Below are 18189 nucleotides of genomic sequence, written 5' to 3' on the forward strand. Positions count from 1 at the left end.
TGAGCGGTGGCTGCGCGGGGCCGAGGAGGGCGCAGGGGGCCGCGGAGCCCGGCGACCAGAAGCATAGGCAGAGAGCGGAGAAAGAAAGGAGAGCGCCTGCTCATTTCCGTGCCTTCCCAACTCACATTCCGGAGCGTGGCAGACACGGACCTAGCGGGCCGGAGGAAACCGTCTTCCCCGGCAGGCCGCGGGCAACGGCCTCCGTCCCTCCCGGGCCGCTGCCGGACCCCGGGCTCGCGGAGGTCGGAGGCCCACCCCGCCGTCCAGATGGTTAGTTTGGTTTTGGTTTTTTTTTTTTTTTCCCTCCCTCTCGGTAAAATAATAAATAGAAATAACCGACACCGGGGCCTAGAAAAATAAACTCCCGAGTGACTTTGTCGGGATCCGCAAAATAGTACCTCCGCCGCCGATGCGCCGCGGCTTCCTCACCCACCCGGACCCCCACCCCGCCTCCTTCGCCGCCAGAGGAGGGGGCTAAAGAAGGACGAGAGAACTTTAGTCCACCGGAGAAACTACGAAGTAGGAAAACCGGCCAGACCCGCCGCCGTGGGACGAGCGCTGTTTGTTTGGCGTGAGGGGATTTGTGCTTGGAGCGACGGTCGGGGGGACACGGAGGGGAGGGGAAGAGGCGCAAACCGCCACGGTGATGCGCCCCTGCGCCCGTATCCCTGCGCCGCGGGAGCCGCGGCGGCGGCGGCGGCGGCGGGGGGCGGGCCGGTAGCGGGCGGGCGCGGAGAGAGGCGGAGCGGCGATCCGCCATTGGCCGGCGGGCGGGCAGACGCGCCGGCACGCCGCCGGCCCTGATTGGTCGGCCGGTGGGAAAGGTTAAACCAAAAAATTTTTTACAGCCCCGGTGCGTGTCTGCAGCTCTGAAATTAATTGCGGCCAGGGCGGTCTGTATAGCCCGTCTCCGCTCGCTCCTCGCCGACCCGCGGCTGCGGCTGCTCCTTCCTCCCCCCTGCTCTGCCTTGCTGGGGGAACCAGGCACCATGAAGTAGCTTTTTTTTTTTTTTTCCCTTTTTTTTTTTTTTTTGTTTGTGTGTTGGGGTTTTTTTGTTGTGGTTTTTTTTCCTTTTTTTTTTTTTTTTTTGGTGTTGGGTTTTCAGAGGGTTTTTTTCCCCCCCTTTTTCTATCCTCTTTTTTTTTTTTTTTTTTTTTTTTTTTTCCCCCTCGGCTCTGACTCGGTTTGATTTTATCTGATTGGTGATTATTATTACTATTATTTTTTCCCTCCCCGGCGGTTCCTGTCATTGCTACATGACTTGCCAGCGCTTGAGACTGCGGTCTAACTGCGCTGCCGCCGCCGCCGCCGGTGGTGCCGCTGCCACCGCCGCCGCCGCCTCGGCCACCGCCGCCTCGGCCGCCGCCGCCTCCGCCCCGCGCGCTGCTTCTTCGGCCGCTGCAACTTTCCCCCTCAGACTAGTGTGTGATGTTGGACATGGGAGATAGGAAGGAAGTGAAAATGCTGCCGAAATCCTCCTTTAGCATAAACAGCCTGGTGCCCGAAGCCGTCCAGAGCGACAACAACCACAGCAGCCACAGCCACCACAACAGCCACCACCCCCACCACCATCACCACCACCATCACCACCACCACCACCCGCCGCCGCAGCAGCCCCAACGAGCCGCCGCGGCCGAGGAGGAGGACGAGGAGAAGGGCCAGCTCCTCCTGCCGCCCCCCGCCGCCGCCGCCTCCGGCGCCCTGGAGGTGGCCAAGGCGGACATGCTGGCGGGCAAAGGCGACGCGGGCGCGGCGTCGGCGGCTGCGACGGAGCTAGAGGAGAAGGAGAAGGCAGCGGAGGAGAAGAAGGGGGCGACGGAGGGGGCCAAGGAGGGGGAGAGCGGGAAGGAAGGGGAGAAGAAGAACGGCAAGTACGAGAAGCCGCCGTTCAGCTACAACGCGCTTATCATGATGGCCATCCGGCAAAGCCCCGAGAAGCGCCTCACGCTCAATGGCATCTACGAGTTCATCATGAAGAACTTCCCCTACTACCGGGAGAACAAGCAGGGATGGCAGAACTCCATCCGCCACAACCTCTCCCTCAATAAGTGCTTCGTCAAGGTGCCCCGCCACTACGACGACCCGGGCAAAGGGAACTACTGGATGTTGGACCCCTCTAGCGACGACGTCTTCATCGGGGGCACCACCGGCAAGCTCCGCCGGCGCTCAACCACCTCGCGGGCCAAGCTGGCCTTCAAGCGGGGCGCCCGGCTCACCTCCACCGGACTGACATTCATGGATAGGGCAGGATCGTTGTACTGGCCTATGTCCCCCTTCCTCTCCCTGCACCACCCCCGGGCCAGCAGCACTTTGAGTTACAATGGGACCACGTCCGCCTACCCCAGCCACCCCATGCCCTACAGCTCAGTGTTGACTCAAAACTCCTTGGGAAACAACCACTCCTTTTCCACGTCTAATGGGTTAAGTGTTGATAGACTAGTCAATGGAGAGATACCTTATGCCACTCATCACCTCACAGCAGCAGCTCTGGCCGCCTCAGTGCCGTGTGGCTTGTCAGTTCCTTGCTCCGGCACCTATTCCCTAAATCCCTGCTCTGTAAACCTCCTAGCAGGACAGACGAGTTACTTTTTCCCCCATGTTCCTCACCCTTCAATGACTTCTCAAAGCAGCACTTCAATGACGGCCAGGGCAGCCTCCTCCTCTACGTCGCCACAGGCGCCCTCCACTCTCCCCTGTGAGTCCTTAAGACCTTCTTTGCCAAGTTTTACAACGGGACTTTCCGGAGGACTTTCTGATTATTTCACACATCAAAATCAGGGGTCTTCTTCAAACCCTTTAATACATTAACATCCATGGGATCAGACTGTAAGTGAACATTTTACACACATTTGCATTGTAAATGATAATTAAAAGGAAAAACAAAACAAAACAGAACAAAAAACAAAAAAGTCCAGGTATTTTTTATTAAGTCCCCCATTTTTCTGTACGTTTGTTCAGTCTTTAGGGTTGTTTATTATTCCACCAAGATAAGGAGTGTCAGCAAGGTGCAATGTGGGGAGATTACATTGTAGACTATGAAGTTTGGAAGACAAAATTATAGTAGAATGTGTATCTAAATAGTGACTGCTTTTGCAATTTTTTTATTCAAATACGATAAGTCTATCACTAAAAGCCGCCAGATTCTCCATGTTTGCAGTATTATAAGTTATCATGGATATGTCGGTGGGTGCAGACCTTGAAAGAAAGCAAAACCAGCAAATCACTAAATTTATGAAAACTATATTAAAAAAAAAATAAATAAAACATAATTTGTATTTAAGCAAAATTAATACCGAAAGATGCCCAAAACCTACAGTTTGGCCATTTATTTTTTTAAGTAATTTTCTTTACAGAACTGCCTTTTTTTTTTTTCCCTTTCTTTCTTTCTTTCTTTTTTTTTTTTTTTTGGTGTTATTTTTTTTTTTAATTCTTTTTATTTTTTTCCTGTTTGTTTGTTTGTTTGTTTACTTTTAGACCAAAGATTGGATCTAGAAAATGCACTCAGTGTACGGAGTAATTTAAAAAAAACAAAAACAAAACAACAAACAGCAACATTATTTCAGTTTGCAGCACTGCCCGTTCAAATGACTCAGAAGGGGACAAAAATTAATGATTGCCTTCAGTTTGTGTTGTGTATATTTTGATGTATGTGGTCACTAACAGGTCACCTTTATTTTTTTTTTTCTAAATGTAGTGAAATGTTAATACCTATTGTACTTATAGGTAAACCTTGCAAATATGTAACCTGTGTTGCGCAAATGCCGCATAAATTTGAGTGATTGTTAATGTCGTCTTAAAATTTCTTGATTGTGATACTGTGGTCATATGCCCGTGTTTGTCACTTACAAAAATGTTTACTATGAACACACAGAAATAAAAAAAAAAATAGGCTAAATTCATATATACTTGATAGTTTTTTTGTCTCTTTTGTTAAGTAAAATTAATATGACAGAGGCTTTAAAGTTACAGGGAGATTAGAGTGCTGCTTATTATACAGCAATCCACCATTTTTCACAGGCTCGTTTCTTTTTCCCCTGCCCCCCCTTTCCCCCCCCCTCCCCCCCAACCCTGATCTTTAACAGTATTTTCAAATGTAAAGAGTCAGGGTATTTAATTCAACACCACGGCCATTATTGTGATGTCCGTTTGGGGGGCATAAATCTTATCAAGTCTGCTTTAAAATTGTTAGTACAAGGAGGTAGGATGTCTTAATAAAAACTCTGCAGTACATTGGAGATGCTTAAAATTGCATATGTGTATATATACCTGTATATATACATACAGATAAAATGTAAGTGTATATATGTACACATTAGGAAAAAAGCAAGGTGCATTATTAGCTATGTGTTGTTCCTGAAATCTCTGAAATGCATTTAAAGAAGTCTTTTGAAAGAAATTATTTTCGACTCTGTGATAACTGGAGATATATTATGAATGTGGATGTGTGTGTATACATATGCATATTAGCTTTCATAGAATCATTTGATCAAATTCAGAAAGCTATGATGTGTATGTGTATCAAATGCAATCCCTACTTGAAAAGGAACACTGTTCCGGAAGTATCTATACTAGATGTATTTATATACTTTTAATGCTGCAAACACTTTGGCTTTTAAATATTGTGAAGGTAGCGACGGTTTTTTCCGCTGGGAGCTCTGTGCTATGCCATTCCGGCCCTGGCCGGGAAGGACCCGAGCAGGGCTGGGGTGAAGTTGCAGAGGGTTGCGTTCCGGGAAGGCAGGGAGCTGCAGGGGTCACGTGACGCCCGAGCTTGCATGCCGATGTTTAAACGTTTTAGGGTTAAAAAAAAAGGGGGGGGGGAAGGGGGTGTGTGTGTGTGCAACAAACCCAAACCTGTGTGGATGCGCTTACTTAAATGTAAAGTTTTGAGACGCAGCTCTTTTTTTTTCCCCCACTGTCTCTCTGCCGATGGTAGCGCTTGCCGGAGCCCACTAACCCAGGCCAGCTCCGTTGCCCAGAGAATCAATCCATTAGTTTTAAGGGGGCAATGCTAGAACTAATTTTAAGAAGCGTTTAATCCTACAAAGAATTGGTTTCTTGATGAGTTTAGGGAAGCCTGTAAAAGCCGCAACTCTTGAAAATAATTAGAAAACTTGTGCAGAAGGTTTAGGAACTAATTGGATCCCGCCGTGAGTCCGCAGAGGACAAGTTGTTCATTTGTTACGTTTGTGTAGTCTAAACTGGGCTCTGCAGCAGCGCAATAAGCTGGCGACTGCTCACAATAGGCCCAATGAAAAATAATCTCTAGGTCGGAGATGTTATCGCAAACACTTTAAAGAGCTGATCTTAGAAAGACAGAAAAGAGGAAGAAAAAGAGAAAATGCCGAGGGGGTGGGGGGTGGTGCGGGGGGGAGGGGGAGGGTGGTGGGGGTGGGGGGGTGTGTGTGAATAAAGAAACACTAGCGAATCTGAATTCTTGAAAACAGAATATTTGTCATGAAAGAATAAGGGGAGGGAGGGGAAATCTTCGGAATTATTGTAATAAATAAACAGACGCAAGCAGATCTGCAGGAAAGAGAAAGGAGTGAAAGGTTACGGGTGAGAGATGGAACAGGTCTGCACTACGTGGGGAAGGAGAGAGATCTCTGATACTCTTGGCTTTCGTTCCCACTTCTGCAATTCAAAATTAATCGTCACTATGAGAAAATGGTGGCTTTGTTTAGTGATGAAGAGATGATACGACCACTTGGAAGCGCCTGTCGTGTCCTCCCCCCCCCACCCCCGATTCTTCACCCTATTGTCATTAAAAGAAGTGGTGGCAAAAAAATCCCCAAACAACAACAAAACCAACAAACCAACCTAAACCCAAAGCTCCTTCGCAAGTAACCTATCGGAAATAATTAAATGAACTAGGTGTGATTTAAACTCTTCAAGTCTCGAGACCCATTCTGTATACTTGTGCCTCAGCAAATTAAAAGAATGGCATCTCCTGCAGCTGACAAAGGAAATAATTTATTATTTACCACTTGCAATTGGTTGTGTACCGTAGGAAATCCAATAGCATGTAGTTTAAAGTATTATTTATTTCACAATGTAAAAAAAATTCCACTGACAATGTACTAAAAGGAGGAAAAGACATATCAGGTTGGAAGAAAGCACAATCTTGCCATGTCAGAGTTTGGGGTTGGCATTAATTAGATAAGCGTGATGCATAATAATTCCTGAAAAGGGTAACCCTGATGCATGCCTCTCCAGACTTCATTTAAGCAAGCACTCCCTCTCTTTGCTCTCCTTGAGGTTCAGTGTAGCAAAATGCTGCCTAAGCAGTTCAGGTACCACAGACTTCTCCCTTTTTCCTCTTATACTGGGGAAAGGGGTGGTCGTTGTGCTGGTTTCCATATACGTGTTATCCTCAAGGTGATTGTCTTTGTAAAGAAAAAAATCCCCACAACCTCTAAAGTCGTCATGGATCGTGGCAGGACTGCCAAGGCCCCAAACATGCTTTTACCTTTGCTTGCTCCACAGTCAGAGAAACCCTTTTGTTCACTGAGGCTATCCTGTGCACAGGCTTGCTCGGTACTGAATGTGAGGTAGGCAATTTGGTTGGTGGTTTTTTTTTTTTTCCCCACTTTATTTTATTTTATTTTATTTTTTAAAGAAGCAATAACTCTGATACTTGTCTCCATTGTGATTTCTATGTCAAAGCCTCAAAGCTGAGCTTTTAGGATATTTTAGGATTAAAAAAAATTATTTAAAATGTGCACATTTCTAGAATATTGCAGTGTCTTAGTGTCATTTCTTTAGAGTTTCCTAATTTAGAGTGTTTATGGGGGGCGAGTGGCCTTTATGGAATTAGGGAGCTGTTGTTATATTCCTAGCTGATGTTTGAGGTGATTAACTTTGCTCACACAAATGGAGGAAGAAATTTCCTCATCAAGAAACCACCAATTACGATTTTAAGATTGCTTTTGCCACCATATTTGAGGGTAGTAAGTGTAACTGGAATCCATAATACGAGATTTGGTCAACCAATTTTGCAATTCTTTGAAACACTTTTTTTTTGGGGGGGGTATTGTTTCAGTAAAAGAACATCCGTTACGTGGAATATATTCTTATGAAGGAGTTTAAAAGAAAGTGAATAATAATATATTTTGCCTTAAATGGCGCAGAATTCTGTTTGGGGGTGGGATATATTTTTTTTTTACTCTGGTACTTGGGGGAAAAAATAGTTTAACCAGAACGTCATTTTGCTTTTCTTCTGATGACTATTAAGATTTATGTCAGAAATTATGATTCAGGTACACACCCCCTCACCACTTGTGTTAATATGAGGTCTCAATCACCACGTATTCACTATTCACTCAAGCAAAACTCCCACTGAACTCCGGTTACGTTTTGACTGAACTACATAAGAGTTTTTCTTAAGAAAGAACGTTGAGCGAGGTTCGTTGCTTTATTAATAACTATATTATTTAATTGTTCGTATTTTCCTTTAGGACAGAAAAAAAAAACCCCCAAACAACCAAACACCAAAAAAAACCCTGTCTGCCTATATATAGCCAGCGCGATGTACTTAATGGTATATCACAAATAATACACGCGCTTAAGACAGGAATGCTCATACATTTTAGACGGCTTGAAGTTGAACGAATGGCAATAAATATGTATGTGTACATATAGACACACACAACCCTACGGAGTTGTCTATCCATGAGCTAGTGCCTGTAGAAGCTTCTCGGCAGTTTTTCTGCACTGAAATGTTCCTGTTTTGAATACCGCCCCCTCCCCCCCCGCTTCCCCCCCCCCCACTTCCCCCCCCCCCCGCCCCGTGGTGAAGATGCCTGGGTAAATGGGTCAAAAAGTGGTGGAGAACTGGGTTAGAAAGAGGTGAAGGTGAAGATCATTAGAGGTTTTAGGGCTGGCTGTGGCTGTTTTGCTGGGTTTGTGTGACTGTGCCCAGAGGGCGGAGTTCCTGCACATTCCTACCTCACCGGAGAACCTGCCCTCAACTCCACTGCAGCTACTCCAGAGAGATGGGACCCTCCAGAAGAAACCTGCCCAGCAATCCCAGCAAGCCTTCCCGCCAGAAGGGTAGGTGCACTTCAAGAAAACCTTCCCTACTTCTTCTCCCAACAGGCAGATCCATGTGATACGAATGAAGAGATGACAGACTTCTGTCTAATCGTACTGTTCCCCCGTGCCCCCTAATAAGCAGATCGCCCATGCAACCGAAGCATAGTTTCAAAGCACCAGTTACACCAAAACTGCGTGTGTCTAATGTTAGGGTTTTTCTTTTTCCTCCCTTCCTTATTTTTTTTTTTTTGGTCGTTTCCTCCCCCGGCCTCCCCCCTCCCCTTCGGGCTCTTTTCGTTTCAATCGGTAAGTCGGAAGTTTCTTCTCACGTTTAGATGTTAAAGCTTGTTTTGTTAATGTGGTCTTTGTTTGCTTCTTTGCCACTAACGCCAGAGAAAATCACACGGGTGCAATGTTGTGTTTGCCTTTTTTAAGATCCAAGGAGAACCTGCCTCTACCTGCACGATGGCACTTGGGAATGGGAGTCTTCCACCGGCACAGGGTGAGTGTAGATTTTGCTCCTCTTTTATATTCAGGGATCAAGTAATTACACTCGCGATTTGAGTCCGCTGGTATCAGGCTGGGAGGGACAGCGATTCCCGCAGACCCCGGAGCGTGTCATGCCTTTTTGGTCACGGTTGAGTGTAGAAATATTATGGGGACTAGGCAAAATGCTCCGCCACCACCATTCCAGGATGAAATTTGCTCCATGTTCCGTCTTAGCTGTATGAAGGACGGGTTTAGTATGGCGGGTATAGGCGGATTCTGTAAGGCATCGATTTTAAAACCCCTGAGCTTATCGTTTGATATAAAGCTACGGGCTTCTCGCGCCTTTGGGGGCTTGCATAAACAGCGCTAATATCCTTAGAGTCTCAGAAAAGTGACTAAATGCCAAAAATTCTGGGAGAGCAAGGAGGAAGACCTTGTACAAAGTCGTACATCTAAAACTGAGCTGGGCTTTGCTCTGAGTGCGCCAGTAGAGCAAACGCTGCCTTACAACCGCCAACCCGACCACGGGCATGTTCGTGTTCACGGGAGGGCTCCAGGCACTCCCTTTGTCTTCCCACTCCACAAATTCTGTGACTACATCCTGGATATATGAAGATGTAGGTACCGCACATTGAAACCTCAGTTTAGGGGCGAAAGTTTAAACCACTGATTTGCTCAGTTTGCTCATGCTGGCAGGCGGGGGCAGGCGCCTGGTTGCGTGGGCAAGACCCGAGACGGGGCCCTCTGTGGATCGGCTTCTTCTCGTTCCGCTGACCCGAAGCGGCGGAGAGAAAGAGAGGATTCACCTGGTGGATGACTTTAAACCCCTTATTCCTGCTGTTCGTGACCTCATGAAAATAATGATTTTTTCTAATATACAGCAGATTAAGTTTTCCGTGACGTTGTGAGCGTAGGGGGCAGCGATACCGAGCGGCTGTCTCCTTCGCACCGCAGGAAACGGCACCGGTGCACGGGGAAGCGTGCGCTCACACACGCACAGCACACGCCGGCGTTAACTTCTGACGGAACTGGCAGCGTGTCGTCTGCCCACAGATGGGGCAGGGCTGCCCCGTGGGTCCCGCGAGGCACGAGCGGAGCTCCGCACCCCTGCGCTGCGCAGCGCGGCACCCAGCCCTGCGCGTCCCCGCGGCAGCAGGGACCCGGCTCTTCCAGAGCCTCCGGCAGCCCCAAGCCCAGCGCGAAGCCGCCCTGCCGGGACTCGCGTGTCCGCGGGGCGAGGCGGGGGCCGGAGCGGAGGGCGGGCGGGGGCCAGGCGGCGGCGCCGCGGTGCCGCGGCTGGGGGCGCTCTTGCCTCGCGGGAGAGCCGCCCCCGGGCTTCGCGGGGCACCGGCCGCTTACCGCCGGCTACCACCGCCTCGGAAATCCCTGTGTACTCGGGGCCTCTTTCACCTCCCGGCGCTCACCTGCCAGCCGGTAAAACTGCGATTTGTAGGCGAGAGGAGGCGTTTGTATTTGGACGGCTTGAGCCTGTGCCTCCTCCCTCCCCTTCAGAAAGGGGGAAAATCTTGACGTGTCCTTCTCCGCGCAGACTTCGGTTTGCATCTTGGTATCTACCAAGGGACACATGCTGCCGTGGGGAAAGACATTTAAAGTCCTCTTCCTGCAAACTGGCCCAGGATGTTCCTATTCAGGAACGGTATTCCAAAAGCCACCCTCCCCTCCACTGGGGCAAAAAGAACCACCGAAAACTCGAAAAAGAAAAACAAACCCGGAGGAAATAAACCAAATCGCCAAAATAAATAACCCAAGCAATTATCAGCAACTTCTACCCCCTCTCTTAATACCATGTAACAGAATACAGTATCAGCCTAGCGAATTAGACTTAAAGTGAGCGGATTTTCTATTCTCAATCGGGGAAATTAATGCAAAGTCCGTTTCAAAGAATTATCTCTAGGGAGTCCTCCAAGTGTATTTGGGGTTATCCGTGATTTGAGAGGAAAGACTAAACGAGGAGTCTGAGAAAAGCCTGCCATTGTCACCCTACCCTAAGATGAGTAAAGCATCCTTGTAAAGTTAGCTGCAAAGAACTGCTTAACCTAAGACCGAGAGGTGAAAGCTCTCCTTGCCCGGAGCTGCCTGGCCAGGGAGTCTGAGTTTCCAGCTACAAAGGCGGCACGAAGCCCAGGCTCTCTTGGGGTTTTTTCTTGCTTTCCCCCCACACCCCCTCTCTCATTTTTTTTTTTTTTTCTTTTTTTCCCCCTCCCTGCAGTGGGGAAGTCAGAGCCCTTATTTCGCAGGGGCATCCTTTACAGGGAGGTAGGAATACGCAAAAGAAGTCCTTCCCCTCCGGGGCGCTCCCGAGTTGGCGGCACTCAGGGCCACTCTCCCGTGACGGTGGCAGAGGGATGGGGGCTGCCGCGGCGGGTCTGCGGACAAGACCTCACCGAGCTCTCCATTAACATGATCCTCCAAGTTTAGTCTTCACCCTGCACTATTCGTTATTGGAAGGAGAAGGATTCGCAGACCCCTTATTGCCCCACCACCCACCCCATGCCTGGTTTCCACCCAGAAATGATCTTATCGCAAGCATTTAAAGATTAGCTAGTCTGTTAAATTAATCATATCCAAGAGGAGACAGGCATCTGCCAAAGAATCTGGCTGAAGTCTGGCTGTAGAGTAAAAAAAGAGGAATCCTTCCTTAGTCTTGGAAGACAGTTAAAAAAAAAGAGAGGTAGAAAGAAAATAAAAGTTGCTTTTTCATAAAAATAAGCAAACCCTCATCATAAAGCACTGCGTGTCCCAAAAGGCTGCAAGACTTTTGAGAATTAAATACGGGTAACATTAATCAGTTACCAGGCTGTTCTTTTGTTCTTTTGCAGCAAAAAATCTTTGTGATGCTCTCCCAGAACTTACATTTCCCCCCTTTTTATACTCTAGGCACACCCAAACACACTCGCAACCCCACGCCAGTGTATTTTCAAACGGCTCCGACATTTTCACTAGACACCAAAAGAAACAAAGCTGAGACAGATTATTACAGCGGTCTATGAAGGGAAATGGTTAAACGAGTCACACAATCATTTATATATATATCGTACCATGGCTCATAGGTAAATTAAAAACACGTTAGTAATAAGCAAATTTCTTTTTAGGTTTCTGAACCGCACTTCTGATAGCAAGTGCATCTGAAGGAGAGAATCACAGTGGCACAGAATGGCAAGGATATTTTTATTAGCGTATAGTAGACACACACTCACACAGGTCTGTGAGAAAGCAGATGAGAATTATGCAAATAAAAATCGCATTGTTGTTTTATCAGTCAACTTCCCCCACTATGTCTCTGTATATATATACATATATACACGTGTGTGTATATATGCACGTATATATTTGCCTGATCTTTTCTGAATACGAAAGTGTCCTCTAGCATTCATCAGGAAAGGCAGCCCTGCATGTTCCTTTTCTTGCTTGCTTATTTATTCTCTTTGAACAAAGTTGTTTGTTTTTCTGGGAGGTGTAAGTTGCCTTTACTTATGTCATCAATATAATTTGCATTTAGAAGGAAGAGTAGGGCTTATTAACTCTATTTTTATTATTAAATCAGTGAAGGTAAAAGTACTGATAATTAAATACAAACCTCTGATTGCAGGTTGGAACAGCAAAATCGATTGTCTCTTCATCAATAAGACAAGTGTTGAGTAGCTTGCTATTGATTAGTATGTTTATTTATGCAGAACTTTAGGTATTTGCTTACATATTTCGGGTTCTTTGTCTGCTAATTATTATACCAGATTGGTTTGAAAGAAAGAGCTTAGACCGGGAAACACACTTGACAGATCCATTCTTAGCTAACCTGATAGTGGATTATTGCAATCCAATAAGTTTAACAAATTACTTATACGTGCTTGCCTTTCGAGCAATTAGGAAACCGTTTCAGATTAAAATCCCTTGTTGCATTTGGAGTTGGTTCATTTAAATAAAAGGACATTCTGTTTAGATATTTTTCCAAAGTAAAAGTGATTTTCGGGACCCGCAGAGGCTGAACAGGAACCGATGTAAGGCTTCGCCTTCTGGGCCCTTGGCTTCCTTTGTAAGTGTAAAACACCTTCCCAGCAATAGAATGGCCCCTGGGGTTTCCTCAGAGATGGAATTTAAGAATCGGTTGTAATCTGAATAGAGAAATCAGGAATCGATATATTTAAATAAAATAAAATAGAAGGATCGGCATTCAAGTGTTGGAGTGCTCCAAAGCAGACGATATTTTAAGTTTGTTTTTTTTTGGCTTAGTGATTTAATACGTTCAAAAGGAATTGCCCCAGCCTCTCTGCTAAACGGTCTCGTTTCCAGCCATCCCCTTCTAGACCGCTGACTTTTTGATATATATTTTACATCACACTTCCTTCCCCCCCCCCCCCCCCCCCCGACACTGGCATTTTCTTTTGAGACTGTTTCGAGGAGAGTTGTGCCTTATCAATATTTTATTTTCTCGTCTTCGACCGTGCTAGGAGAGGCACCTCGGTGGCGGAGAGCAAGCTTAGAAACAGGGTCGATGGAAGGCGGCGGTGCGAAGGCCAGGTGCGGGTAGGGGCAGCTCTCTTCCCCAGAGCCCGCGCTGTCTGAGACGCCCGGGGCGCAGCTCCACCGGCGGCCCAGGGCACAGAACCACCGGCTGACCGGGGCGCAGCTTCACGGGCCGCCCATGGCGCAGAATCACCGGGGCATTTGCCACCGGCTTGCCCGGGGAACGGCGCAGCGGGAGCCCGAACTATAGGTGGGGAAGAGGGAGCAGGACCTGCGTGCGGTGCTGAGCAAGTGCCAAGCCCTTCTTAGCGACTAGGAGCGCTCTTCATTTCTCCCTTGTCTTGTGCTTTCAGCAAGTTTTGTCGGGGAGGGGGGGGAATTTTTTTTTCCACCCCCCCTCTTTTTTTTTTTTTCCCTTTTACCTCCTGCAACTGCTGCCTTACAACCTGTAGAGATAAGACGGCCTAGCATCAGATGATCACAGAGATAAGTAATCTCTCCCCTCGGCCCGTGGTATAGCTGGCCGTATGCGCTTGAATCTTAGGGCGCTAAGTCTTTCCTGTGAATGAACGAGAAAACACTCGACAGGTCGTGAATAATCGTTTTAATGAGTGTGTAAAAGCGTGCGACGGGGTGCACGGAGCTGTCGGGTTAAACAAACAACTTGTATCCTGACGAAATCCGATTGTTAAAGTGCAAAGTGGTGTCAGTCCAATTTCCATCCCAGTTCTAAAAACCGCAGATCTAAGTCGCGGGAGTCCAATTTTCCCCATTAAGAAAAATAGCAATATTTTCTGAACGTGAGTGCGATCGTCCCTAACGTTAGCCTTTGACGAAAAAAAAAAAAGACCAGTTGCATATCCCAAAAGTACCAAAGTTTTTCTTATTTTTTTTTCCTTAAAAAAAATTAGTATGAAAACGTGTATTTGGCATTTTCCTAGATGTTATCAGATCAGTGCAGTTAATATTTCCCTTCTTTTTTTTTTTTTTTTTTTTTTCCCTGTGTTCTCCCATCGTATGTTTTTTTTTTTTTTTTCACAGATCACTGGAGGCAAACATCGAATTAATTGGATCTCACTGACTGAGGTTGGTAACTTTGTTTTGAACTAAGGTTATCTCTGCCATAGTGTCCAGGTGTTTACAAGATATCTGAGGCCTTTCAGAAAAGGCAGATCCAGAGAACACGTATAATAAAATTAAAAGGAGGTTAAGAATATTGTCTATCCCAAACCCAAGTCATTGGGGAGGAAATACTCCATGGTCTGTAACAATCTATTCAGAGAGCATAAACTGCGCTGAAAATTTTTGAAGCTTTTGATTTTTTTTTTCTTTTAAACAAAAGTTTTTTTGTTGTTTGTTTTGTTTTGTGCGGGTTTGGGTTTGTTTTGGTTTTTGGTGGTGCTTGCTTTTTTTTTGTTGTTGTTTGTTTGTGTGCTTTTCTTTTTTATTTTCTTTTTTGGTTTTTTTTTTTTTGAAAGCCTGCCATCAGAATAGCCAGGTCCGTTTCTTTCATAACTAAGAGAGCCTTAGGGTAGTAATAACGCGTATTATTAACGTTTATTGTTGCTAAAGACCTCCAAACCGACTACAGGTCTCTTTCTCTCTCTGAAAAAAAAAAGTATTTTTAAAATATGTCCTCCCTTTCTCTGAAAATACCATTTGAGCGAGGCGAGGCAAGCTAACCCCAGCTGGAAACCATTGCTTTTTAAAATTTCTTCATAGCACGGTTCCATTTTACACTCAGATTTTCAAAAATAACGTGACAATGGAAAATAAACGGCATGCCAAAGTGTGCTGCTAGGCTATAGAAATAATGAGGACCCAATGCAGGTTCCAGTGATATGAATGGGAAATTTACTTTTGGTACTGGTGGAAGCCGAATCTGGCCATTCATGGACGGGAGAGGAGTATCCAGATGGCTTTGGTCTCAAGCCGATCTCCAGCGTTTGTAGGATTTGGAGTTAAACCAGAAGTTTTTTCACTGAGGCAATTTTGTGTTGTGCTTTAGGAACGATGTAGACGTTCGCAATGAATGTCGTTCAGTTTCGTGGCCCTCACCAAAGCAGAATCGCCTGTAGGTACTTTCCTATGAAACCGCTATTAGAAAGAAAAGAGGGAGAGAAGAAAAGAGAGGGAGATAGGGAATAAAAAAATATATAAAAAAAAGATAACTCAGCCCCGCTGGATTTGGTAGCGGATCTATAACTAATGAGCCATACGATCATATAACAGTATTTAACAAGCATCTGACAAATGTTCCGAGCATTTTCAAGCATGGCTTTGTTCAGACTATATGGCTTGGAACACATCGTTGCCCGAACCAGTCTGAACGCTGAAGACTGTCAAAACCGAAATGCTGACTGTTCCCGCTGTGTTAGGGAGCTTTTCCTTAGCTCCCTGCGGGCGGAAAAGGGATGTAGGCTCAGCCCCACGGAGAAAAGATAGAAGAGGATGAAAGACAAAGCGCAAGGACATGTGCCTTCCAAGCACAACAGGACAGAAGGCTGCATCCTGAGAGCTGGGAAACAATTCTCATCCCAATGAAAGACTAATGCCCTCCTCCTGCAACTGCAATTTCCTTTCAACAAAAACGTGCGTAAAGTGGGCACGGTGGATAGCGAAGACCTATCAGTTTCCTGCTGTAGTTCTGCTAATAAATAAACTTCTAAATGTTTAAAACACCCTATTTGTCACATTCACAAGATAGGTATTGTAAATTCCTGTTGCAGATATACAAACAGAGAGCCTAGAGGTTGCCTCTGTTTTTGTATCTCTCTCTTACAAGAAATGCACTATCAAAACATTAATTATATTTGAAAGGGAGCAGATTATTTGTTTGAGAAAGAATTACATTCTTGAATTTATATTCCACGCAGATCTCTCCTCCTGTCTTCCGAGAGGGTTGAACTGTAAATCTGTCTCAAATGATGCACCCCTAAAATGTAGGTAGGTGTGTCACATTAGACTAGTAGAGAGATGGGAGATAATCTGTAGGTGCTTTTAGATACCTCTGTGGGATGGGTCGTTAGGGGATGTTAAAATCAACACGAAATGGTAAATCTAACATGTGAAGAACATACACCCTCATTCTTTGACAATAGAAACACAAACACACATAGACATGCACAGTTGAACCTAGTTAGTTATTAAACACCGTGACTCAAAGGAGTTTGGGCTTGTAGCTCCTGTGGTGTGGGTTTTTTTCCTTCTTTTTGTTTGGTTTTGTTGTTGTTTGTTCCTTGTTTGTTTGGTGTTCTTTTTTTTTAAATGCCATATACACAACTTGCAGTTGGCAACAGTTCCAAGCTACCTATCAAGTGACTCATGAACCGTCGTTTAAAGATTTTACCCTCTTCTCTGCTTTTAAAAAGACTAATAAAGGGGTTAAACAGATGCCCTCATAAATCTACCTTCCTTCTGAGAAAAACGGTGATCTGCTGGGGCTTTATTGGGACCCTCTGTCCTCGTCGTCTCCTTTTCCCATTTCTGCTAACCAGCTACTCAGTATCTCCTAACCTATCTTCACAAGCCGTTAACTATCTCAGCAGCATCGTACTTGAGCATTGCAAGTACTTTGACAGAGACTGGTATGAATAGCCTGGTCACCCGGGTGTCTGGGAGTGTTGTGTCATGCTTGGGGAAATTAGTCCCTAAATCGCTACCCTTAGCTTGAGACCCGGGGAAACTGCGTTAGGACCAGGTCCTGTAGAGGTGGGTCCTTTTCTCTGTTCCTGTATTTCTTGAGCCCTGGGAAAGCCAAGCCATGGGGCCTGAGGAACAGTCGCAGGGAGTACGGTGGCGGGGGGCGGGGGTGGGGTGTGGGGGGGCGGGATTTTCTGCCTGCGGCTGTGCCCGGGATGTGTTCTCTCCCTGATTAGGTATCTGGAGGAAGAAGGTGACGTGACAAGAAACGCCTGACAAGCAAAGGGGGGAACTGTCCAGGAGAAGGATCCGTGATGAATGAGGTCTGCATGGTCATGATGCAACAGCAGAGCAGAGCGTGCTGCCACCAAATGCCGGGTTTTGTTCGCTAGAACCAAAAAGAAAAATGGAGAGGGGGAGGCAGTGGGGGTTAGGAGGGAGCGATCGGAGAAGTTAGTGGCTGTCTGGAATGTAAACACGACTCCATCATCTCCTCTGGAAATGGGGAGGCTGCGTTTGCCAAACGTACTAGAGCCCAGCGAGAGGCAGGGGCGGCACCGGACCGCTCCAAAATGCTTCCATGGAATCTGGATCCAAGACGAATCTAAGGACAGTACTACATAAAGTAATCAGTCCCGAAATCTCCCAGTCGCATGTCCGAGGTTAAGCCAGCCTCTTTGGTAATTGCCGAAAAATCGTAGGGAGCAAGATTTGCCCCTGGGTAAGGGATCGGTTGGGAGGGGGATGGAGGAGAACCAAGAAAGACGGGACGAGATAAACCAAACCCCACTAAAACTGCAAACATGATTTAATTCCTTGGGTGACTTTGTGCAGATCTGTCTTTCCCGGCCTTGGCGGAAATGTTCCCGCGGCGAGCGTGTAACTTCTTGCGTTGTTTTTGACCGTGCACTGTATTGCCATAATGCCAATAAACGCATAAACCGCGTCTGACCAGCGGCCAGCAGATGCTCCAGCCTCTCAGGCCCGAACTACACGAGGTCTATCCCGTGCCAGGGCTGCGAGGTCCTTCCCTGCCTTCGGGGACTTTTGGTGCTCTGGGAAAATGTGGGTGGATGGGTGGGAAGCTTTTGCCCCGGCCGCTGAGTTCTCTTTCCTCGGAGGGGCCATTCCGGGCTTGCAGAGACAAGGGTTCTCTTCGTTTCAGCGAGGCCAGGATTTCAGGACTTTTAAGTGCAACGGCCAGAGACACCCGTGACAGAATTTGGCCCCACTTAGTGGCTGCCTACAAGGAGAAGCAGCTCTCCCAGGGACGAATTCCCTGGTGTGAACCATGGCCCATATCGCTCACCCTTCCAGTAAACGCCAGCAGATGGATGCAATTAAACCTCGGCGATCCTCCGCGGTCGGACACTGATACAGAGTGTGAGAGGGTTGGCCATTGTGCAGTGCCTATCGTGTAGTACTCACCCCCAGCAGCTGCCACAGGAAGGACTAAAGAAACATGGATGCTCCGAGTTTCTCCTTCCTATGACAAGGGGAGCACAGAAAGACCCCAGAAAGTTCAGAAAGGCCAGGAAAAA

The 18189-nt window shown here is 46.7% G+C and overlaps 1 protein-coding gene and 1 long non-coding RNA gene across 2 annotated transcripts; both read left to right on the top strand.

The window, feature by feature from the left end:
- Positions 1-1142: 1142 nt before the first annotated feature.
- On the top strand, positions 1143-4235 carry FOXG1 (forkhead box G1). Its single transcript, XM_068160296.1, has one exon. The coding sequence runs from the start codon at positions 1430-1432 to the stop codon at positions 2807-2809; it is 1380 nt and encodes a 459-aa protein (XP_068016397.1). The 5' UTR covers positions 1143-1429; the 3' UTR covers positions 2810-4235.
- A 3604-nt stretch (positions 4236-7839) lies between these two features.
- LOC137452125 (uncharacterized) lies at positions 7840-17599 on the top strand. The gene is made up of 4 exons (XR_010989974.1): positions 7840-8053; positions 8471-8537; positions 14048-14092; positions 16885-17599. It is a non-coding gene; the product is annotated as an uncharacterized lncRNA (long non-coding RNA).
- Positions 17600-18189: the final 590 nt, after the last annotated feature.

This window comes from Melanerpes formicivorus, unplaced genomic scaffold, assembly GCF_026170545.1.
Source record: "Melanerpes formicivorus ecotype bairdi unplaced genomic scaffold, bMelFor1.0.p_v2 SCAF_49, whole genome shotgun sequence".
Taxonomy (NCBI): domain Eukaryota; kingdom Metazoa; phylum Chordata; class Aves; order Piciformes; family Picidae; genus Melanerpes; species Melanerpes formicivorus.

What these genes read in the sequence shown, in the direction of transcription:
- FOXG1 (XM_068160296.1), top strand. Translation starts at nt 1,430, where the DNA reads ATGTTGGACATGGGAGATAGGAAGGAAGTGAAAATGCTGCCGAAATCC.